A 23,537-nucleotide genomic window follows, 5' to 3' on the forward strand; every position below is an offset into this window, starting at 1 on the left:
ACTCCTGATACAAATCCAGGGATTTGGCTGGGAATCTGTTTGGCTCTGTGTTCCCTAGAGACATGACTCACAAGCCTCTGTCTGACACCAAGAGATAGGTATGATGCCGAGTGCCCCACGGGAGAGAGCAGCACCCCCAGGGTACAAGCAGAGCACGCACAAGCTGAGCAGAGACGGTGCTGGAAAGCACAAAGCCTTATAAAGGCAGTGCTCCAGGTTTGTCCTTCTCTCAGCTCTTCCAGGCGATGAAAAGGACGACTCACAGCCCTAATTAACTGGAACATGCTAATACCACTGAGCCTCCCTGGCCAGCAAATTTGGCACAAGGTGTATGGGACACTTTCCAAACAACTGCTCAGGGGAGCGCGTGCCTGCAATCTATTATTTGATGAGCAGTTTCCTCTCTGCCTTCGCTGAAGAGCTCAGACCAGACACATGAGGGAGGTGAGTCTGGAGCCTGCAAATCCACTTTGAAAGCTATTTCGTGCCGGAGGGAAAAGAGACTTATTTCTCCCCAGGCATTTAAAGTATTTAAGGTACCAGGGGAAATATGGCTTTGTTACCTCTGGGAGGGCTCAGGGCTTCTGAATGCTGCAGCTTATGGTGCTCAGCTTCCCATGGGGAAATCCACATTCCTTCAGGGTGACATTCACTCTGGGCAGAAGATGTTCAGCTTTCCACAACACTCTTATTCCAGGACCAGAGGGTGTGCATTGTCATTTTGCAGGGTGGAGCAGAGGAGCCAGCCCAGGTAGCCAGAGAATGGGGAAAGGTGGCAGGGGCCCTGACACTGCGTGTCCAGGATGGGTTATTCCCTCTTTTGACAGCTATCCTGGGCAAGGCAATGCTCTGGCTTATCCCCCTGAAAAAGTAGAGAGAAGGAGCCTTCCCAGCTCCTATTACAAATAAATCAGTTTGTGAGCTTTGGATGGGGAGCAAAGGGCAGGGCTCTGAAAAAGATCAATTACTCCCCGTGGTAAGATCATCACTCTCAGCATTTACTGTACTTTCAAAACTGGAGGTAGGAGCTGCAGCCTCCTGAAGGCCACCACGTGCCCCTGGCCTTGGTTTCAGCCTGGTTGCCTTCCATGGCAGTCCTGGCCCCAGGGCTGTTCAGGGCAGCTCAGGCACAGGGTTTGGATGGCAGCAAGCTGTCCAACCAAGCACTGCCACAACCTCACCAGTACAGACAACCAGTACAGACACCAGGAATATCTCAGAAAGTTTGTGCAGTATTCCCAGGACCATACTGGTTTGATCATCCATCCTTCGCCCTCCTCAGGGCTAAAGGACTCCTCCCTGTCACCAGCAGCCTTCTTCGTGGCCCTGCATTCCTCCTCCTGGGCTAGCCTGCCCCTCATGCTTGGCATCTCCTGTGGCCATCAGCTGCGTGGTTGGTCATGACACCCTGTGCTCACTGAGGGCACAGCTCTTCCCCCTGCCTCCCCATCACATCCTTTGCAAACATTCGTTGTTATGGTGACAGCTCCAGAAGGAAAATCTTTTTGAGGATCTTTCTGAGTTTTTAACAAAGGTACAGCCACTTTAATTATTTTCTCTGAGGGAGATGGTTATCTTGCTCGATGGCAACTGAATTTCTTTCATTTTGTTTCTGGTGACCACTTTGATATTGCTTCAGGCTCCGGCTTTCACTGTGTGGCTGTAAGAAATTGGAAGGGGGAGAGGTAGAACCAGGTGCAAAAAGCTGCTTCTAAATCCTGCCGGGGGTCACAGGAGGTGCATCCAGGTTGAGGCTGCCAAGGTGCAGACAGTGTGGAGTCTGAGTTTCTCCAAAATGAATGACATTTTGTAGCACATCTGCATCTTTCTCAGATAGCAAAGTGCAAAGTAAATAGCAAGAGAGGACATTTATTACCGATAACTTGTGCTGTGCATGAAATGCTGCACTGAGAGATACTTGTGGAATCTTCTGCAGAAACATCCCTTGGCTTTTGAAAGCTGCATGCTGGTAAATGAATTCTTTCCATTCCCACTGAATGGACTGAAGACTTTTATATGTGTCATCATGCAGAGGACTGTGCTCTGTAGCTGTCTTTAATGCAAGTAATGAATATAGCAAACAGCCTCTGATCAGCCAGGAGAAAGCAATCTTGGGAATGTGATGTGACCACATGCCTGGATTTCATGGCTACTGTGTTCTGACTGTGGAATATGGATGCTCACGGACAGGACTCCAGCATCTTGAGAAGCCAAGCCTGTCCAGCCCATTTTTGTAAGATGAGATCATGAGGACCTTTCCCGCTGAGCTGAGGTCAGAAATATAAAAAACATAAAACCCAAATCCCCCACATGCTTCAGGCTCTGCAGAGGCAGCTCAACACGTGAAGGCTCAGCAGCCTCACCATGAACAAGGCATCCAAATGCCAGAGAAGAGTGTTCCAGAGCATCCTGCACCCAGTGACCAGTGGATTGGCTGAGGGCTGACTCATGACCCATGGAAGGCTGAGAGGACAAAGCTGCTCTGGTGTCATCTAGCCAAGCCTGTGCTGTATGTGGAGTGTCACAGTGGTTTCATGCTCAGCTCAGAGTAAACAGACAAACAAGCGGCAGCCAGAAATGTTAATATTTGCAGAAATCTCCTGGTTTTGGCGCCTGGGTGCAGGGCACTGAAGGATGCTGGTGGAATGCAAACGTGGTGGATTCCTGGCTGCACACAGGGGCGGCATGGGGAATCTCACATGTCAGAGAGACAGGCTGCCTGACAGGCCTGGGAAGGGAAACTGGGCTAAGGAGTTCAGCAGCAAATGAAACTGGTCCCTTGGGATTGAGTTATTTGAGCATCCCCTCGAAAAAAAGAAGTCATGATTAAGCCATGTTCATCCTCCTGTGCTTGTTTCAGAACCTGTTTCCTACATGCTGGCACCAGTGGGCTGTGGGTGCCCCCTCCCACAGCCCCAGTGCCCTCAGAGCCATGCAGCATCCAAGGGCTCAGAAGAGCCCCAGTCCAAAGGTGCAAGGTCCATGCAGTAGGAGGTAGATCTGTCCATGCTGATCCTCATCCCTTCTCTCGGACACATGAGGGACAAAATGACACAAACCGTTAAACTCCTGCCCTTACTTGACCTGGGTCCTTTCATGGCATGTTTGGGATGGGATGGTTTGAACTTGCTCAACACCTCTTGCCATCCCTACCTGTCTCTTATCTGGACCGTGGCTGCCAGTACGTGGAGGCATTTGGGGCTGGTCAGACACCTTCAAAGGCCCCAGAGCCTTCAAAGCTCTGACTTTAGCAAAACAGCCATGTCATTTGGGCCTTGCAAGAAAATATTGGCAAATAATGGCCTCCCTTTTGGTCACCTTCATTCTGCAGCTATTTATCCAAAGATACCATATCTCGGAGCTTTGCTTCATTTCCTGCTTGCTTTTCTAACCGAGGCCTTTAAATCATGTTCCTGCAGCTGAGGTCACGGAGGGATGTGTAATATCCATTAACAGTGATGCTGCTGTTACCTTGATTCACCTCATCCCTTCTTCTTTTGCTCTTTTCTTTCTGTTTACAGTAATCCCTTTCCATTCCTTCTTCCTCCTGGTCTCAGTGCAGGAGAACTGGCAGGAGCCCTTGGAAGCAAAGCTTCCTGGGATGCAGCCTGCTTTTAGGGACAGGGGGAGTCTGGGGATTTCTCCTGGTCTGGCAGCACCCCACTCCCTCCTGGTCAGAGATGCCATGGGCAGCTGGAAGGGCTGGCTCCAGGGTGCCCCATCCTCACTGCCACAGAGTCCTTCCCCTGGGGCTTGTCCAGGTCAGCACACAGAAAAGATCAGTCCCAATTCACCCCTCTGCCCCAAGCCTGCCCCACAGCTGGGCACTGCTCAGGCAGAGCCATAGGGGAGAGCATGATCCAGAGGAATCAAAGTCCTTGCTGTGTATTTGTACTCAAACCAAGGTGAAACAGAGAAATCAAAATGGGAAGCTCATCCCATGTGGAGCTTCTCTGCCTGCATTTGGAGAGCCAACACAAGGGATGGACACTGTGCATCAGCAGTTGCTTCCCCTTCTACTCATGTTATCACTGAAAGCCCAGTGCAGCTCTCCAGCAGCTGAACCCACCATACTTCCCACTTCATCCCCATCCTTCTGCAAGGCCAAACGGTTCCTCTGACACCCATCTCCCAGAATACATGTTTATTGCATAGAGCAGAGAATGGTGAAGGGTTTTGGACCCAATCCATGTACTTTCAGCCAAACCCTTCCCAATCCACATTATCCTTCATCTCCCCAGTGCATAATCAAACTCTCCAAACACAGCGTTCTCAGGTCCCAGCCCAGAGCTCGGAGCCTCCCGAGAGGGATATGCTAAAAAAAGAAAGAAAAACATTACATTGCCAACTGAAGTGAGTGCTGAAAGGAAAGAGATGCCAGGAGCACTTAAACAGGAATCTGAGACTGGAGGACGCTCGGGTGTGTGTTTTCAATCCACAGATGGGAGACGTGTTCACTGGGAAATGACTGCCACTCACTGCTAGTTTTACACCTCGTAGTTGATGTCCCAGAAAGTGAAATGGCCATGACAAGGACACCCCATCTGTATTAGAACTTCCTTCTTGGATTGATGGAATAGTGCAGCGTGTGGTAAAATGGTGCCACTCCTCCTTTGGCTCTGAAATCTGTGTTTGCAGCTCAAACCTGCAAAGATGGAAATAAGCAATTTTATATGGGTGATAGGTCCTCTCAGCAGCAAGGGGAGTTGTTTGGGAAAGCCAAGGCATCAGGGGGTCCAGGACACTGTTGGGTGCTGCGGGATGTCCTGCAGGATGTGGACCCAATCTGGCAGCTCCATGCCCTGGTACAGAGTATTGGTTCCACGAGAGCAGCATCCCATAGTCCTGTGCCTCTGGCAGGTATCCGCTGGCACAGGTGCCATGCCAGGGGGATGCTCTTGCTGTTCACACTGCACAGAGGGACCAGGACTAGGCTCCAGCTGAGGCTGACAGGGTATCTGATGGGGAAACCCGACATCAGCTGAGCTATCCCAAATTCTCATCTTTCAGAGTGAAGCTTCAGTTATCTGGCTACAGAAGGACTCACCTCTCCGAACAATGGGCCTACAGCTGTCACCTCCCTGGACTCCATAACCACCCCCACGAGGAGGGATGAGCTCTCTGAACAGAGCACAGATGCTGATTCACAGGGACATCTCCCAGCACTGATGGCTCAGGGTACAGGGAAATGTAACCTTTGGCAGCACATTCCAGATCTCTGCTGAAAAGCAATTATTGATGCTTTGACCTCTATGCAGAGCCACACAAATAATGGACCATGGTGCTGCCACAGGTCAGGGAGCAGCATCCTGACTCACTCTGGGCCGTGTGTCTTGTCTGATCATCTGTGTGTCTGTGCACAGTCTGTAACATCTCCTGGAGGAACGGTGGCAAAGCCAGGAGATCAGAGGCTGGACGCAGATGATCAAGCCATTTCGCTCTCAAAAATATGCATCTAAGCAGATGATTCAGGTCCCATCCAAAATCCACAAGTTCAATGCCAGCTGTTCCTCAGGATTGCTGGCACGTGGCGGGAGGATGGGACGGAATGCCAGCCACTCTTCTGCCATGTTGGGCTGGCACTGGCACTGCTCCCAGCAAGCCCTGGCCTGTTCACATGGAGAGAGCCAGCCTAGTGGAAGCACAAAACTGCAAACACGGGGAGTGAAGTTTTGCTGTATTAAGTCATAGCTAAGTGGAGATTGTTCAGGCATCCCTGGATCTTGGTGTCACCATCGTAGTGATATTCCCAGGAGGACTCTGCTGAGTTGTGCAGTGGAAAGGGTAAAAGGCAGTGATGGGAGTAGGTTCAGCCTGCTGGAAACAATTCCTGCCCAGCGAGTGCTTCTTGTTCCCCAGTGCCCACTGAGCAGCAGGGACTGAGCACCCCTGTCCCACTGCCACCATGGGTACTGGAGCAGGATGGTGCAGCAAACTCTCACCTCCCTCAGTGAGCTGGAGCAGGTTCTGAGCTCCCAGGATAACTGTATGGGAGCTGGAAGCCTATCTGGCCATGGCCTGACCTTGTTGCTGCCCGTGGATGCCACTTGCTTGGCCACCCAGAGGCCAAGGGGTGCACCTTGCTTGCCCATGGCCAGCATCTCCCAGGGCTGATTGCAGATCATGCACTCAGCAGTGCTCCAAGTCTGAACATCAGTGCAGGGCTGTGGCTGAGTGTGTGACCCTGAGGGGCTGCGGGGAACATAGGAAAGGCTGATGCCTGCAGGCAGGGCTGCTGTGGCCACATGCCAGTGAGCAAGCACACACAGTGCAAGAGAAAGCCTGGCAAAATCCCTCTGACAAGCAAATGAAGATGGGCAGAAATATTTTCTGCACTAATTGCACTGCTCTAATGAGGAGAAGACAGAGCACCAGGAGGAGGAGGGCAGTGGATGGACAGTGCCTGGCACATCACCCTATTGTGGACATGCTCTGATGCTAACAGTGGTTAGGAGACAGGTGGTCTCTACAACTTTTTCAAGTCCCTGTGCCCTGCTCCTTTCAGCTTTATTTGCTTTTAGTTCCAGTATTGAAAGTTCTTGTAATTTTTCTCACATGTCCGCCAATGTTTGCCACTTCCCACAACATCCCAGGGCCCATCATCAGGTGACCACACAAGGATGAAAGCCCTTCCTTCTTTCTTTGTTTCACTAACAAGCCCACAGCCCTTGTGACTTCTGAGCTGACCCGAAGCTGTGACTCCAAAGCGTTGGCCGGAGCTGTGCTGTGAAGGTCCTGTGAGTAGGGCAGAGACAGGGAGGATTTGGCCTGGAGCTCATTTCTGTGCTGCAGGCTCAATGTGGCAGTGGGGCAGGAGCCCTGTGGTGCAGGGCAGTGCAGGGCAGTGCAGGGACAGTGCAGGGACAGTGCAGGGGCAGTACACGGTCAGTGCAGGGCAGTGCAGGGGTAGTACACGGTCAGTGCAGGGCAGTGCAGGGGCAGTACACGGTCAGTGCGGGCAGTGCAGTCCAGTCCAGTCCAGTCCAATTCCGTCTCGTCTCGTCCCGTCCCGCCCCGCACGCGCCTTCCCTCGGACGGCGCGTGAGGCCCCGCCACCGGTCCCGGCGCGCGCGCACGTGATCGCGTCACATGCCGGGACCGCCGTCCCGCCCCTCCGCAGATCTCACCCAATGAGCGGGCGGGCGCGCGGTCCATCCGCGCGATGATTGGTCCACGCGGACGCCAATCCTCGGGCGGGGCGGGGCGGAGGCAGCAAGTTTGGAGGCTCGGAGGTGCTGCGGGAACGGCGCGGACGGGACGGGACGGGACGGTGTGGTGTGAGCGCGGTGGGGCTCCCCGGGACCGCGGAGGGCCGGGGGTGCGCCCAGGGGAGCGGGCGGGGCGCGCTTCAGGCCGGGGCGCGCCGCGGGGCTAGAGCTGCAGGGGTGCGACATACGGTGCGTGGCTGACCCCGGAGCTCCCCGGGGCCCTGGGGCCAGGTGACCCCCTCCCTGGGGCCCTGTCAAACGCTGTGAACACTTTTGCTGAAGTGACGGGAAACAGAAAGTTGTTCCTCTGCAAAGGCACTGACCCTGGGCCAGGACTGCTCTGTAATTCCCACAGTTCGGGGCTTTCCAGCGTTGGATACACCCATTGCGACCTGGGCAGATCCCGTGCCTCCCACCCGAGGTCTGGTAGCCAAACCCTGCCCCAGTGCGCGGGAGAGACAGAAGTCCGCCCCCGCCCAGCGGGAAGGGGAATTGGGGATGGTGGTGACAGGAACCTCATGGTGGGACCTGTGTGCCAGCAGGGATGGCGGGCAGGAGCCAGGACCGGAGCCTGCGGGAGGAGCTGACATGTGCCATCTGCTGCGAGCTCTTCAGCGAGCCCGTCATGCTGGACTGCATGCACCACTTCTGCAAGGGCTGCATCCAGGGCTACTGGGACAGCTGTGCCCGCATCCCCTCCTGCCCCCAGTGCCGCCGGGAGTTCCCCAGCCGGGCGTTCCGCACCCACTACCTGCTGGCGGGGCTGGTGGAGAAGGTGCGGCTCTGCGGCTCTGCCCAGCACCAGCAGAAGATGCAGGTGAGTGGCCTCTGCCCTGCTGGGGAGCAGGGGACAGGTGCCACATGAGCCCTGTGCAGCCACCACGAGCCCACCACCCCCTCCTCACACAGACAGTTCCTCTACTGCGATACCTTACCTGACCCAAGTGCAGTGACATTTGTGTCTTCCTCATTCATTCCCTCTCCCTATTTCCTTCCAGCTGTCTGTCTGCTGAACCCTTCCTGCTCTTGCATTTGTTTCCATCACTGCTGTTCCTGATTCCCACCACAACCTCATTGTTTCTCATGTAGGGACCATGCAGCCAAGGGTGAGGGTTGCTTGTGCCGGGTACGGTGCTTGAGGGGACAGTCCCTGCACAACTCAATTCACAGTAAACAGGGTTTAAAGCTTCTGCAAAGAGATTTCTCAGGCTGGAGCTCCCAGTCTTAAAAATAAATGGGATTCATTACATGCACATACACGTAATTCTCCCTGTGCATCGGGTGCTTGCTCCTCCTTACAGCCTTTATATGAGATCCTGTTGCAGTCTCCTCCTAATGCTGACCGTAGGAACTGGGATTGCTCCTGACTCACAGCAGAGTAGTGAAATGGCCTCCTTACTTTCTTTTCCTCCTGCAGAAGCACCTGGAAGATGCTTTGCAAGCTCGTCAGAAGGAGATGGAGAACTTCTTGCAGAGGAAGCGTGTGGTGCAGGAGGAGATCTGTGGCCTCACGGTAATGCCCTGAGGGAGCTGCTCTTTTTACAGCCTCTGGGTCACTGTTCATAGAGGGTCTGTGTAGCACTTCAACTGAGGTTTAGCTCAGCTTCCTGTAAAAATCTAAATGAGTAACTATGAGGGGATCTGCACAAACTCCCGTGCACACAGGCCAAAGCCCATCACTGCTGGATATTCAGCAGGGGCTTTGGAAAGAGCATTAAGCACTCATTAGTGCAGTGTTTACAAAGTGCATTGGTGCAGCAGAGCTGAGACATGGTGAGAGTTGTGGGCTGAGCAGCCTGTTCTGGCTCTGCAGTGGTGCCTCTTTGAGAGGGTGTTAATCCTTGGCAGCTCTAAAATCCTCTCGTGTGTCTGAAGGGGTGGCAGCAAAGCTGAAGGAGTTGGGTCAGTGGCAGTGTTGGCACTACACGAGTGGTGGCCTCATCACAAGGGCGGTGTTTGGATTCACTGCAAAGCTCTGGGGTGATGTGAGGAGCCTGAACGCTCTCTGTGAGCTTGAGAGGCACCAGGCTCCCTACTTGAACAAATCAGGGAAGCAAGAACAGCCACAGACTGACTGTGCTTCCTTCTTGGGTGGCATAAAAGTATTGAAAGCTAAGGAAGGTGAGTTTAAGGAAAAGGAAAGTAGTTCAGAGGTGAGATAAAACTGATGGGAGACTGTCTTCTGACTGGAACCTCTGATCCCCCAGCCTGCACCATTTCTTACCTCTGTCCCACTGCCAGATGTGGAATAGACCTTTGAGGCTAGTGAAGAAGTATTAGCAAATAAGCACATGTTGTCCCATTGCTGTGCAAGGGCTGTGTCTCAAGAGTAAAGGTGCAAATTGGAACAGGGAGGCCCTGCATGTCCTGTACGGTTCTGGTGTGTCAGCTGCTAGAGCAAAGGGAGGCTGGTGAAGCTTCAGATGTGTCTTGAGGGAGGTAGTCTTCCTGTGGGGAGAAAGGGGTGTGCATTTCAGGAAGCACTCCTTGAGAAAATAAGAGGGCTAAGGTTTTACTTGGAGATTAAAAGCTTAAAAATTGGGAAAATAAAAATTCATTGGCTGTCTCTTGTAAACAGGCAGGAAGGCTGCAAGAGCACGTTAAGGTTGGCTGGCCAAGTAAACAACTGGAAAAAAGTGACCTCTGAAAAGAGCTGAATGAGATTTTATCAGCCTTAATGACTGAGATTAGTCTGTGCAGCTCCCCAGGGCCATCTGAGAAAGAGAGCAAGTTACCAGTGTCAGGCAGCTCTGCCCACAGTCTGGAGTGATGTGAAATAAATCCAAACTAACCAGAACAGCTGAGTCTGCAGCTCTGGAAAAATTAGAGAGCTCCAGTCTTGCCCACAGGCAAATTCCTGATGATATGTGGGAAGGCTGTGGCTGTGTGCAGGGTTTTCTAGTTAAGGTGACCGAGCCCTTGGTAGAGCTTTTTTTCTGTGTTAGTTTTGGGGTTTCCCCCTTTGGCTCTGCAGCCTCAAAACTTCTCCTTGTGTCCTGTTCTCCATCCAAAAAAGTCATGGCTATGTCTAAGACTCAAATTTCTAGGGCTCTATAAGCAGAGTAACAGGCCCAGCCATCCTGTGTGCCTACTTGTGTTTTAGCTGTTGGGCTCATCTTCTGCCTCTCCCCTCTGCTCAGAAGGTGTCTGGGGAGCTGAACTTCAAGATCCGGGCCGAGTTCGCTCGCCTTCATCAGATCCTGGAGGAAGAGGAGAGAGCTGTGCTGGCAGAGCTGGGCAAGAAGGAGGAGCAGTCACTGGCACGGCTGCACGGGCAGGTTGGGCAGCTGGAGGAGGGGATGGCAGTGCTGCAGAGGGACATTGAACATGTCGAGCAGACCCTGGGCAAGATGGAAGAAGTGTCGTTGCTGGAGGTGAGATTACTTGGCTGACCCTGGTAGGAGGCTGAGGGATGTTTCAGGATCTGAATTCGGGATGGGGAGAGTCCTAAATGACAGCATTAAGTTGTACCTGGAAGTCATTCTCATTGCCATCCCTCCGGATTATCTACCCAATCCCTTGGAGATTGGAGGCTTTAGCCACAAGGGATACAGTGATCTCAGATATGATGGGTCTTGGGAGCATTATTGCTTCTCTGTCCAAGTGCCCAGTCAGTTTTCCCCAGGAAGGGGGTCCTGGTAGCTTGGTTTCCTCTCTCTGTGCTGCATGTCAGCAGGAGGCAGGACAAGAAATTTATTTGTGCATCTGCATAAATTACAGTGACTGCTAATTCTCTCTGCTTCTCACTGCAGGTGGAGAGCCTGGATATCAGGTACGTATCTGGCATGAAAGAAGCTGATTCCCTTTTCAGGAGCTTATCTCTGTCCCTGGCTGGGACCACTTGGGAGAGGCATTTTATCTCATCCCAAGTTTTTAAAGCATCACACATTGCTCAGGAACCTGCTGGTGCTGTGCAAGGGGGAGGCTGGTCCCCAGCAAACATTGGATGCTCCTCCCAGGGAACATCATGTGTGTTGAGGTGGTTGGGCTGGAAGAGTGGGTAGAGGAGACATGCTGGTTTGGAATGGGTGCAAGAGGCAGGTGTGCCGCAAGAGGGAACAAGGCTGGTGCAACAGACTTTGGGTGCTTCAGCTTCTCCCTACCCTTTCTTAGCTTCTTACTACTCGTGAGGCTGCAAAACTGACCCTGAGGTGCAGGTTTGTCTGAGGCTGGGAGTAGCTGAGGGCCAGAATTGTCATAGGGGAGCGTGTCTGTGTCCCCTTCCTCCCTCCCTGGGATGCAGCCCAGCTCCACAGGCCTGGCCTGTTCACCAGTGCAGGGGTGTGCTGGGTGCAGGTCTGCTCTGGAAGTCACTGCTCCACGAGCGGTGCTGCCAGATCTGTCTCGGACACCTCTGCCCTGAGCCACTTGCTGCTGTAGGGACAGGCCTGCATCGGCAGTGCAAGCAGCTGCCAGGGAGGTTTGTGTCCCATCTCTACCAAATCTGTCCCATGCAGCAGCCCTGCCCATGCTCTCCCCACATGCCTCAACAGCAGCTCAGCAGAGGGGCTGACTGCTGCTCTCTGCCCCAGGCCCCCTGTGCGTGTGGAGACCCAGCCTGCCTTGGACCTGCAGCACTACAGGGACAGCCACAGCGGCCCCTTGCAGTACATCTTCTGGAGACAGATGCTGCGCTCCATCTGCCCCGGTGAGCACATCGGTGTGAGGGGTGGGTGTTCTGGGTGGTGGCGGGCCAGGGATGCTCTGCAGAGTAAATGCCATGGTTGATGTCTCCACAGCTCCTGCCCCACTCACCTTTGACCCTGAGTCAGCCCACCCCAACCTGATCTTCTCCAGAGACCTGACAGCAGTGACAGAGAGGAATCGAGCCCAGCCTGTCCCCAGCAGCCCCCGGCGCTTCCGTCAGTGTGTCAACGTCCTGGGCTCGCAGGCCTTCGACAGCGGCCGGCACTACTGGGAGGTCTGGGTGGGCAGCAAAACCAAATGGGACCTGGGCGTGGCTGCTGAGACTGTAGACCGGGCAGCGAAGGTCAAGCTGTGCCCAGAGAATGGCTACTGGACACTCCGCCTGCGGAACAGGACGGAATACTGGGCCACCGCCACCCCCTGGGTGCGCCTGACTCCCCACCACCCCCTGCGGAAAGTGGGGGTCTTCCTGGACTGTGAGGAGGGCACTGTCACCTTCTTTAACGCTGGGAACATGTCCCACCTCTTCACCTTCCACCAAGTCTCTGCAGAGAGATACTGCCCCTTCTTCAGCACCTGCTTCAGCGACGGGAGGGACAACATGGAGCCCATGCGCCTCTGCCACCTGGCCCTGTGAGGGATGGGCCTGGCTCCTGCCTGGGGCAGTGCTGGGGGCCAGTTTTGCACACACAGACCTGATAGGTGTTGGAGGGGCTGATTTGGTTTCAGTTTTGAGAGGAAGGAGGGGGATGAGTCTCTTCGAAGTTCCCATTTGCCCTCCCTTCCCTCTGGCGTGAGCTGTGGCTGCCACTAGGCATTCCCAGAGGTTCCTGGCACCCCTTGGAAGAACAACCTCCTATGCCTGAGCATGGCACTGTACAGTAACAGCAGCCACAGGGCTACAGTGGACGTTCCCGAGGGCTCCTGGCACCTCCTGTCCCTTTGTGCTCCCACCCATAAGCCCCGTGGAGGAGGGTCGCGGTCCCAGAGCACCATCAGGTGACTCTTGACACTCAATTCCACATCCCAGCCTTGGGCTTCCTCTGCTGGAAGAGCTTCCTGGGCAAGGGCTCCGGGCCGGCAGCAGAGGGAGCTCCGTGCCCAGCGTGGGACCCGCTGGAGCTTGCGGCGCTGCCTCCCCTCGACTCGGTCACTATTAAAGCTCATTAGAAAGGCAGTGCTGCCTGCCAGGCCTCCTCGGGGCTTTCGTGCTGGGGGGGAATCTGCAGCTCAGGGGTGTAGGACAGCCTGGGGGCACAGAGCAGCCCCCTGGCCCCTGCACCTCTGGTGTGGCTGGGTGTTAAGGATTTGTGAAAATTGCGAAGTCACGTTTTATGCCAAATTCAATCCATCTTTGCCCATCAGCCCCCCCATGGCCCCACTGGCAGCACTGCCCCTGCAGGAGGGCAGCCTGAGGCTTCTGGGGGGCAAGTCAAGGGGGTTTGGCTGCTGTGGTTTGTTCCTGGGGAGTGTTGGCAGTGTCAGTGCCTCACTCGTGAGTTAGTGGAGGTGCTGGGATGAGTCCAAGCCTGGCTCGTGGAGGTGATGGATAGGAGGGAGAATGGCAGTGCCTGGAGTGGGTGGAAATGTCATGTTTATCCAACTGAAGTCCATTCCAAGGTCAGAGCAGGGGCCAGAGCTCCCCTGATTCTGCATAGACCCCAGTGCTGGCTGGAGCCTGCAAACACCTCTGGCAGAGGCTTGGCTTTGCAGTGTGGGAAGGGCCAGGTATGATGCTTTCCAGCTCCCACAGCTGGGCACAGGGATACTTGCCAAAGCACGTCCTTCACTGCCCATCCGCCTGTCCAGGGGGTGGCACAGGGGCCCTGTCCCCTCTCTGTGCCACAAGGAACATTCCAGTTCCTGTGCATCACTGCTGCAGTGTGCCAGGGCTGGGAGTGCCTAATGCCTGTGCCAGGGCAGGAGAAGAAACCAGAGGGGAGGATGTCCCGTGCTGCAGATTGTCCTGTTCAGGGGCTCTGCGAGCCTGGGGTGCAGGTAGTGCAGAAGGGACCCAGTTATTGGGAAGCCACTACTCTTTGTGACCTTGCTCAGGGGTCGAGTGTACTTGGAGGGGGTGCCATGGGTTTATACTCCCTCTTGGCCCCTGGTTGGCCTTTAGCCAGTGAGTGAGCTCTGCTCCCTCCCTACTGAGCCCCTGGGTTGGACTCGCGTCCTCTCCCAGCTCCTGCTTCCTCCTGTCACTGCCCCCCAGCCTGAGCTGAAGTAAGAGTGGAGAAGAAAGAGCTGTTGGCTTGGAAATGCTGCTGCAAGCGGGGCTGTTACCCCCTGCAAGGGCTGGAAGGCTCAGTGGAAAGGCGAGGCTGGTTTGATCTCAGCAGGGAGCTGCACTGGGGGGGCTGAAATCCATCAGCTCCCCACCTGCCCCCAAACTGCAGGCAGGTAAGGATGGGCAGCAGCAGGCAGCATCCCCGAGGTGTGAGGGGAAGCAGATATGCCGGGCACTGGCAGGCAGTGAGCAAAGCCAGGCTGTTGTCTGCCAGCTCCCACTGCCCGGCACTGCCTGTGCCCCGTGGGCCGGTGTGGCACGGGCTGGGATGTGTGCCAGTGCCACCGCTGCCACCTCCCACACCTCCCCAGTGCCAAAGGCAGAGCTGGGGTGCAGCCAAACCCACTCATGCCAAATCCCTGGGCTGAGCAGGCTCCTGAGGAAGCACATCCTTCCTTCTCCTTCTGCCGGGCTGTGCGTGGTGGCCATGGTGTGCTGCACTGAGGTAGTGCCACATTTTGGAATATAATGGAGGGGCAGGGCTGGGGCAGGCAGAGCCTCTGCCCCACACACAGCATGTACGGTGGCTCCTACATGCAGGGAAAACAGTGCTTGGAGCTGCCGTGCAGCATTAGCCCAGTGAGGAAATGCTGCCTGACACTAAATGCTGCCTGAAAGACTCAATTCACTGACAAACCAGAGCACTGTGGAGTAGGAACCACAGGGATGCAGTGGCCAACTGGGCCTGGCCCTGGGTTCAGGCAGGAGGGGTTGGGAATGGGAGAGTGGGCACCATGGGGATGAAGCACCCCTGTGCTCCAGCATCCAGATTCTGCATCTCGCCATCTGCCTGCAGGACCAGGCTGTCTTTTCCTTGTGGGTCACCTCTTTGCTTTGTCCCTGGGTGTCCCCAGAGCCACCTCAGTGTCCCTCTCCCACAGCCGTGCAGAGGCTCCAGTGTCCAGCAGCTCCTGCCCTGGCACCGCCGCTGTGACCTGTCTATGTCTTTATCATGTGCTTTGGGGAAGCCTTTGCTTCCTCGGGTCCCCCCACATGTTGGAAGGGGGACAAGATTTTAAAATAAGATCCTTTTGTTTCCCAGGGCGGCAACAATGGAAAGGTCCCATCGGTCCCACAGTCGCCCTGTGTTTGTGATGGAAAATTCCCTGCCCTCCCTGGTGTCCTGCCGTTAGATGGCAGCATGGACGGGCCTGTCCTGGCCACCACCACCTGTGCAGTGCCACGTTTGGACTTCAAAGGATGGAGGACACCAAAATTCCTTGATTTTTTGGGTGCCAGAGGATTCACCCCCCCCTCAACTCTGGGTCAGACCCTCTGGTCCTCTCATACTCAGCTTTTCCAGACTGTGCATTTTGTCCAGCAGCTCAGCTGTGCAATGTGATTCATCCCCTCATCACTGTCCACCCCTCACCACCTCACTGCTCATGTCTTAAGGGCATCATGACCCCTGATGCAGTCCCCAGCATGGGCATACTGCCATGGCAGGAAGCCCCATGGCTGTCCTGTCTCTGATCACAGCCCCCGGCAGTGGGAAGGGCTCTGATCCCACAACCTCAGCTCTTCACCTTGTAGTGGTGGCCAGTGCTCTCCCTCTGTGCTGTCCCCAGCTCTCTCCTATCATGGCGGATTTTAAAAATCTGTCTCCAGAAACTTGCAGGAGCTTGGATACCCATCTGGGATGAAGGGACACGGCTGCTTTCTACTCCATTGGGATCAAGGGTGGAGGTGACCCAATTTGAGTTTGCCGAAGAGTGATACAGTCAGCACCGTCAGGGTTAAAAACTCACTAATTGGGATGGGGTGTGTTGGCTAAAAAGACTTGAGTGGTGGGGTCCCTCTGAGGGCTCCAGGAGGGGGAGCGGGTGATTCCTTCCGGAGGTTTGGCAGCGCCAGCAGCTGAGCGCACCAGAAGTTTTCATGCCTTTTCGAAGCCACGAGCACATGGCTCTCATTCAGGCTCTTTCTTCGCTGACTACAAGCGTGCATAATTAATAACCCCCTGGGGCGCAGCGCGGGGCCGTGTTAATTCATCCATTCAGCGCTCGTTGGGTGCGCAGGCAGCTGGCCAGGGCTGTGCACTCCCAAAACTCTGCCATCGCCCCCGTCTGCGGCGCGTTCGAGCCGGAGCCGCTGTCGCTGTCGCTGGCAGTGGCAGCGGTGCGGGGGCAGCGCCGCTCGGCTGCCAATGCCATGGGCGAGCGTGTGGGTTTCGGTGCACACCTGCCAGAGAGGGTGCAGGTGCCACGTGGAGCGGTGCTGGGGGGCCACGTGGCTGCCCCGTGCTGCTGGCCCTGTGCAGGGATGGACAGAATGAGTTGGGGCCCCCAGTGCACCCCCAAAGAGTAGGGGTCCAAGTGTGTGTGCGCCTTTGTGTGCCCCAGGGGGTGCAGGAGGAAGGAGGTTCAAGAGGTGTGTGCAGCACTGCGTGCCTAGGGATGTGCATGCAGGTGTGAGGTGTGGAGCTGGGGGGGGTGCACAGGCATAAAGGTGTGCGTGCAGCCAGGTGTGAGATGTGTTCGTTCACATGAGGTGTACGTACACTGAGGTGAGAGGGTGTTCGTGTACATTCCCTCTGCCCTGAGAGGCCGGGATGTGCACGCAGGCACAGACCGGAAAGCAGGCGATGTGCAGGCGTTCACACACAGGTGCAGGGGGATGCACGCGGTGCACACAGGTGTGAATACAGAAGCAGGTGTGGGGGTGCTCATGTGCCCATGGGTCAGGGATGATGCAGACCCACGCACAGAGGTGGGGGACACGCTGCCAGCTGCAAGGGGGGCAGACCCACGCACACCGGTGGAGACACCCATGTGCGGAGGGATGCGCGCACCCCCGCTGGTGCCCGGAGCCGCAGGTGCGCCCACCCCCCAGCCCGCTCCGCGCCCCCGCCCGCCCCTCCCCGTCCCGCCCCGCCCGCCCGGCGCCCCGAGGCTCGGCGGAGGGCGGCGGGCGGCCCGGGCGGGCGGAGGAAAAGGAAGCGGCCCCGGTGTTCCCCGCCCGCCGCCGCCGCGCGTCGCCGCAGCTGGGGCGCGGCGGGAGCAGAGCTCGGGCGCGGGGCGCTCGCACCGCTCCGCATCGCACGGACCTGCCGGCAGCCCCGGAGATGAGGAGAGTTTGCACGCTGCCCCTCTGGCTCTGGCTCGGCATTGTCTCGGAGGCAGGTGAGCTGAGGGGGCTGCGGGACTGCCCTGCCCGCTCCGCCGCCCGCCCCGCACCTGCGGGCGCGCTGGGGACGGGGCTGCTCCGGCAGAACGGGACGGGACTCGGCACTGCCATCCATGTGTCCCCCAGACCCCGGAGGGACCCGCACTGCCCGCCACGGCGTTCCTCACCCCGGACGGGGATATGCCGTGCCGCGGCGCTGCCCGTCCCGGGCTCCCCCATCCCCGACGGGGACAGGCACAGTCCGTCCCGGGGTTCCCCATCCCCGACGGGGACAGGCACAGTCCGTCCCGGGGTTCCCCATCCCCGACGGGGACAGGCACAGTCCGTCCCGGGGTTCCCCATCCCCGACGGGGACAGGCACAGTCCGTCCCGGGGTTCCCCATCCCCGACGGGGACAGGCACAGTCCGTCCCGGGGTTCCCCATCCCCGACGGGGACAGGCACAGTCCGTCCCGGGGTTCCCCATCCCCGACGGGGACAGGCACAATCCCTCCCGGGGTTCCCCATCCCCGACGGGGACAGGCACAATCCGTTCCGGGGTTCCCCATCCCCGACCGGCGCTGCCCGCTCCGGGGTCACCCATCCCCGACCGGGACGCGCCGCGGCGCCCGCCCGGGTGTCCCCGACGGCGGTGACAGCGTGCCCGCAGCGAGAGAACGGGACGGGAGGATCCTGCTGCGGTCCCCGCGGGGTCTGTGGACGCGGGAAGCCCATTCCGTGCTCGTGCCGCGGGTGTCTCGCTGCGAGCAGGGAGAAACCCCAAGGGACCCTCGCGGGAGGGATGTCCCTGCGCGGGGACGCGCCCGGCCAGAGGACAGGCTGGAGGCCAGTCTGGGCTCTGTTTATTTATTTTTTCACGCACAGGGTCATTAATTTGTGAGTGCCGGGCAGCGCGTTCAGGAGGAAGGCGCGGGGAGGCGGGGGTCCACACCATGCTGTCCAGCCTGCCTCTCCCAGCTCTGGTCTGCCTGGGAAGTCACCCAAGGCAGATCCCAGTGAACCTCCCGTAACGCTTCTGGGGCAAAAGGCTGTTGGGCAGAGAGTCAAACCCTCGGCCATATCTTGGGCCAGGTGGGTGTGGGGCCACTGCAGAGATGGGGCTGAACACCCTTCCAGAGAGCAAAGACTGTGGGGCAGGGCAGAGCTGGGTAGGCACTGCCACGGCAGCGGGGACAGAGCACCCCAGCAGCTACTCCCAGAGGAGCTCCTACTTGCACAAGTAGAGCATTTACAGCCCGAATCAGAGCAAGACCGAGAGAAAGTTAGTGATGGTGGAAGCGTCCAACATGGGAAGATGAATTTTGGGAGCATAAATAGAATTTTCTGTAGCTTCTGCTCAGTGACTCACTGTCACTGGTGGCATTTGCTGCTGTTGTTGAAGTGAGCTCACGGGAGGGTTGCAGGTCTGGCTGCAGAGGTGCGGCACAGACAGCATCACCAGCAGCACCACTATCAACCTGCTCTGCCCAAAATGCTGCTGATAGCTCTGGTGCTGTGGGGCTGAAGGACCCAGAGGGCTGCTGGAGCTCAGCAGGAGCTCCAGGAGGCCGGACAGAAAGGGACCTGCTGCTGGTAGAGTCACGGCAGGAGCTGCAACTGTTCAAAGCTCTCCTGTTAGCAATTTGTAAAGCATCATGGAGCTGTTTCCCAGGTTCTTTCATCTCCTGGAGGTGCGGGAGCAGTGCCTGGGAGGCTCTGGCCAGCCCAGCTGCGTGCTGTGTGGCCTCGTCAGCGCAGGGCTGTGCAGAGCTTTGAAGCTCTTGGTGCTGCCTGATTAGTGCAGCAACGGAGAGCAATGTGAAGCTCAGCTGGGGAATTGTACCCTTGGAATTTGCTTCCTCTTCTTCCGTTCTACCTGAGATCAATTTGCCAGTGTGTGAAGGACCCACGAATTCCTCATTAGTCATAATCCCAACTGGGTGCAAATGTTTGCTCCCCTTGAAAGTAGGGATGGAGGTGTGAGACTGTTCCACCTGGGAAGGATGAAATATTCATCTTAGCATCATGAAAGGTCTGTTCTGGCACTGCGTCCTTCTCGTTCCTGCACCCCAGTGCCTGATTAAATGGGCCAGCAAGAGCACACATTCCAGCTCCACAGTGCTCCCAGGATGGAGTGGAGCTGGGGAGCTGCCCTGTGCAGGCAGTGAGATGTGGGGAGCAGGCAGAGGTTCAGCCCCATCATCCCAGGGCACTTTGAGGTAACACTTTGTGGATGGTGATGAGAGTGTGTACTCCCTGAGCCAGCATCCTGTGGGCACAGAGCAGTGCCGAGCATCCTGCAGCCAAATAATCCCGCTGGGGACACTGGCTTGCTGCTTCCAAGAGCGTATGCCCTTTGCGTGAGGGAAGGGCCGTGCTTGTGTAGGACCTGAGCCGATTGCATTGGCTGCCGCTGCCTGCCCCCCTCTAGGATCACACAGACCCCCCGGCCGGGCGCTCGGACAGCCCCGCGCTGACCGTGCCAGCAGCAACAGTTGCCTGCGCAGCTGGGATTTGAAGCAGTCGCTTTATTGCAAGTAATAAACATGGGCCGTTTCAGCAACACTCTTTCGTGCAACAGCCAGGAGTGCACAGCAAACCCCGCTCAGGCTCAACCTGGCCGCTGTCAGCGACGAGGCAGAGCCAGGGCCTCCAAGGGGAGGTGGGTGATGGGAGGGATGCAGCCCGTGGTCCCTGGGGGGCTGCCAAGGAGGGGCCAGCCACGGCTCCTGTGCCCTGCTGTCTGCTTAAGGATGATTTCGGGTGAGTGGGCTGCAACTACCACCCTGGGATTTGGCACGGGCACGCGAGCCCACGGCTCAGTGCCTGCACAAACACCCACCAGGGCGTCAGTTGCTGAGCTCAAATTGACGTCTGGGCAGGGGGACACTCCCCCAGCAGCACAATGTGCCCAGCCAGTGCAGATGGGGTGGAGGGGGCTTCCTCCAGCGTGCCCCATTCCACTCTGCTGCTTCTCTCCCATGGGCTTGCTCCAAGTGGGATCGCTATCCCCAGGGTTTCTCTTGGCCCCGTGTTGGTGTGGTGTTTTCCAGGGCAGGCGTGGGAAGGGCAGGTGCTCCCAGCCGGCCAGGAGGGAACAGGCTGTTCCCGGCGTCCCAAGGCAGTTCCTGGGGAGGGAAAGGGAGAGCGGGATCCCACGGGAACGGCATCAGGACGGGGCCGTGGCCAGGCAGCAGTTTCTCCAGTGCCGTACGAGGCATCCGCAGCACTCGGGAGGTTGCCTTGCAGAGCAGGAGGGGGCTCTTGGTGGGTCCCCAGGTCTACCCAGCTCAGCAGTTTTGGGGATCAAGGTGAGCCATGGAGACAAAGCCCACCTCACCCACCTTCTCCTCAGCCACTCCAGCTGGCGCAGCAGAGGCATTTCCAAATAAATAGGGTGCCTTTGCATTCAGCCTGCTAGGCTGAAACAGCCAGCTGAAAACATCAGAAAATGGGGGCAAGGCGGGGGGCTTCCTCACTCCCAGTTTGGGGGAACTGTATATTTAAACTAGTGAGGGGGAAAACTGCAATAAGCCAGAGGTGATGGGGATCCCAAGGGGTCCCGAATGTGTGAGGAGAAGCAGAAATCCCTGCGATGACCGGACCCCTCAGGCTGTGCTGCCCATGGAGGGTGGGGAGCCAGCAGTCGTGGTGGTTTCCGTGTGAGGAATGACTAAACGTCACCAGGCTCTTCCGCTGGGAAAGACGGGCTGGGGCGTTGCGACTGAGGGCTGCAAAATCACAGCTCACCCAGAGAAGGCAGTTCCTGGTGGGTTCCCGTGCTGGGAGGATGTGGAGTGTAGTGGGAGGCTGGTGGCTTGTTGCACACTGCCACACAGCAGTGGAGCTCATCACCATGGGGCCCTGTGGGTGTGAGATGTTTGTCTGGGTCCATGGGCAGTTGTGTATGGAAAAACAGATGAGTTTGCAAAGAAAAAGTCCGCAGGTGGTTAGTTAAAGCTGAAAGCCCTCTTTCTCACTCTGGACTGTGAGCCAGAGGTGTCCATGTTTCTCCTTGACCTGCCCCAGCTACCCCTGCAGCTCCTGCAAATCTCCAGCTGGACAAGGGGCAGCAGGCAGCCAGGTACAAGTCCCACATCAGCTGAGTGCTGGGGGGGGCACTCTGATGTGTGCCAGGGTCTGCTGGGGGGACCAGATCTGAGCCTTGCCCTGGGCGAGAGCTGGAATTATCTTTTGTCCTTCATTAGGAAAAGAAATACTGCTGCAGCTGCACTGGCATCTAGTGACTGGTTAAATGAATTCCAGGATTTTTATTGCCTCTGGCTATCCCAGACCTTTGTTTCTTGTTTCACGTTGTTAAAAGAGGGGGTTAGCCAGGTCCCAGGGGGGCTTTTTCTCTCTGGTCAGAATAGTTCTGATGTTTTCGGCGTTATTGCCCATCTGTGGTGCCTCATTGTTAGCACAGAACAGTGGAAGCGGAGATGGCGGGTGGTCAAGTCGGCGATGGGGCGCGAGCCCTCGAGCCCAACCTGGCCACTCATCTTGTCAAGGGGCTGCAGGCAAATCGCTCCATCTCTGGGTGCAAGTTCAGCAGAAGGAGAGTGAAAACCCAGCCCCGTGGCAGCCGGTGCAGAAACTCCCACTAAGTTTTATAAGCTGAGGATATTAAGTGGGGAGTCTCGGAGTCTCTCCTGGAGTCATTTCCCTGCTGAGGTAGCAGAAACAGGTTTCAGCCAGCGATTTGTATTTCACTTCACAAATTCTCCCACGTGTGAGTTGTTTTTCTTGCTGTGTTTCTGCCCCCTCCTTCCAGGGCGAGGATCCTTCACGCAGGCTTTGCGGCCAAGCCTGGAGGTGCCATGGAACAAACATCATGTGCTAATGAGGGAGGATTGGTTTAGGGGGTCAGTAAAAAACTGTAAACTGGGAAAACAGAGAGAATGGGATGGTGGGGAAAGGCAAGAGATACTCTGAGCAAGTGTTGTGGTCTCCCCTTATCTAAGCACATAATAACCAGGCCCCTGCTCCTCCTCCCCTACAGTGAAAAGCAGTGAGGAGCCCAGGGCTGTCCCCAGGAAGGAACATGAGAAAGGGATGAGTGGATTGCAGACGTCCTGGTCCCTGTTACTGATGGGCAGAGCCTTGGTGTGAGCAGAGAAAAAGAGGAGATGAGATTTTACCTGTCTACAGCAGCCAGGCCAGAGCTGCTTACAACTCCTGGGAGAGCCTGGAAAACCCCAGTTCTGTTTCAGAGGGATAAGCAAGAGAATAAGCTCAACTCCACTCCTGGTCTCAGTGCACGCAAAGAGGGAAGTGGTTGAGTAGATCACTGATGCTTTGGGGACCTGCTGCCACCATGCAAGGTGTAGCTGCCTATCCAAGTGCAGGTCTGGAGGGGTTAAGCCTTCTCCTGGCCGTGGCTCCAGCTGGATGGGCAAACACCAGCTGGTGCACCTGGTCTACCCACCTCAGTCTGTGGTGCTGGTGACACAGCACCCAGGCACTGTCACACCACGGCCACACTGCCCTGCACAGCGAGGCCACCTGCCTGGCAGGCTCCAGGGATCAGGGCATCCCCCAGGGAAGGGTTAAGCGAAGAGGAGCAGTGCCGATGCCAGGCTGGGTGTCCAGGTTCTCCCTTGGTGGAGGTCAGTGGTGGTTCATGGGAAAGGAAAAATTGGCAGCTGGGCCGGATGTCCCTGCATTTCCCCTCTTCCTGCAGCCGCCTGAACGATGTTCCTTATTTAGCTTTCCTGACGGACAGGAGGAATCTGATGGCGGAAACTGTCACTGCCTGATAACAGCTCAGGGACCCCTTTATGGTGGGCGGCATGGCAGGGAACAGGGCAGTGCTCCCCTCTCCAGGAGGGGACAGCCAGGGCTGCCCTTTCCACCGGGTTCCTGGGGGCGGCTGTGGGCAGGGCGGGAAGGGCACTCGCAGCCTCTCCCTTTGTGTTGCTTTGTGTACAAACCCCCTCAGTGCTGTTTAATTGGCTTTTTTTTTCCTTTCTTTTTGGTGAGGCATCTGAACTGATGGGAAGGGCCATGGATGGAGAGAGGGGAGGCATAGAGCAAAGCCACCCTGCCAGGGTCTGAGACCAGGTGAGACTTTGTACTCACTGGCAATGAGGATGTGAAGGGCAACCAGGGCTGGGATGTTTCAGCAGGAGCTGGGAGTGATGACCAGTGCCAAGAATTGAGCACACACATCAGTCCTGGGAGCAGCTCCCATACAAGAACCTTCTGCCCAAGCAGATAAACACTGCAAAGGAGATGTTCCTGCATATTTTATTGTCCCTGGCTTTCTCTCTATGGAAGTTGGCATCT

The 23,537-nt window shown here is 56.7% G+C and overlaps 2 protein-coding genes across 5 annotated transcripts in view; both read left to right on the forward strand.

Moving 5' to 3' along the window:
- The first annotated feature begins 7,101 nt into the window (after window positions 1-7,101).
- On the forward strand, window positions 7,102-13,681 carry LOC127473808 (zinc-binding protein A33-like). Of its 2 annotated transcripts, none has more exons than XM_051793882.1 (7): window positions 7,102-7,277; window positions 7,751-8,025; window positions 8,626-8,721; window positions 10,349-10,582; window positions 10,961-10,980; window positions 11,741-11,856; window positions 11,948-13,681. In XM_051793882.1, the coding sequence occupies exons 1-7, from the start codon at window positions 7,163-7,165 to the stop codon at window positions 12,490-12,492; spliced, it is 1,401 nt and encodes a 466-aa protein (XP_051649842.1). In that variant the 5' UTR covers window positions 7,102-7,162; the 3' UTR covers window positions 12,493-13,681. The 2 variants fall into 2 exon arrangements, with proteins under 2 accessions (XP_051649842.1, XP_051649843.1); XM_051793883.1 differs by lacking the exon at window positions 7,102-7,277 and adding an exon at window positions 7,298-7,629 and having other exon boundaries at window positions 11,948-13,258.
- Window positions 13,682-17,081: 3,400 nt separating this feature from the next.
- Window positions 17,082-23,537, forward strand: part of FLT4 (fms related receptor tyrosine kinase 4) — a 58,355-nt gene continuing 51,899 nt past the window's right edge. For 2 of the 3 annotated variants that reach the window (XM_051793841.1, XM_051793842.1), the window contains exon 1: window positions 17,082-17,267. In XM_051793841.1, the coding sequence (XP_051649801.1) occupies window positions 17,210-17,267 (58 nt within the window). In that variant the 5' untranslated portion in view covers window positions 17,082-17,209. The remainder of the gene's footprint in view (window positions 17,268-23,537) is intronic. The other variant, XM_051793840.1, reaches the window with a different exon arrangement.

This window comes from Manacus candei, unplaced genomic scaffold (assembly GCF_025592945.1).
Source record: "Manacus candei isolate 608988 ecotype Guabito, Panama unplaced genomic scaffold, ASM2559294v1 h1tg000037l, whole genome shotgun sequence".
In the NCBI taxonomy this organism is placed as follows: Eukaryota; Metazoa; Chordata; class Aves; order Passeriformes; family Pipridae; genus Manacus; species Manacus candei.

Excerpts from the sequence above, each read along its gene's own strand:
- LOC127473808 (XM_051793882.1), top strand. The coding sequence starts at position 7,163 with ATGATTGGTCCACGCGGACGCCAATCCTCGGGCGGGGCGGGGCGGAGG. Across the intron at positions 7,278-7,750 it reads ACGGGACGGGACGGTGTGGT|GGATGGCGGGCAGGAGCCAG; the intron begins GTGAGCGCGGTG and ends GTGTGCCAGCAG. Across the intron at positions 10,981-11,740 it reads GTGGAGAGCCTGGATATCAG|GCCCCCTGTGCGTGTGGAGA; the intron begins GTACGTATCTGG and ends TCTCTGCCCCAG.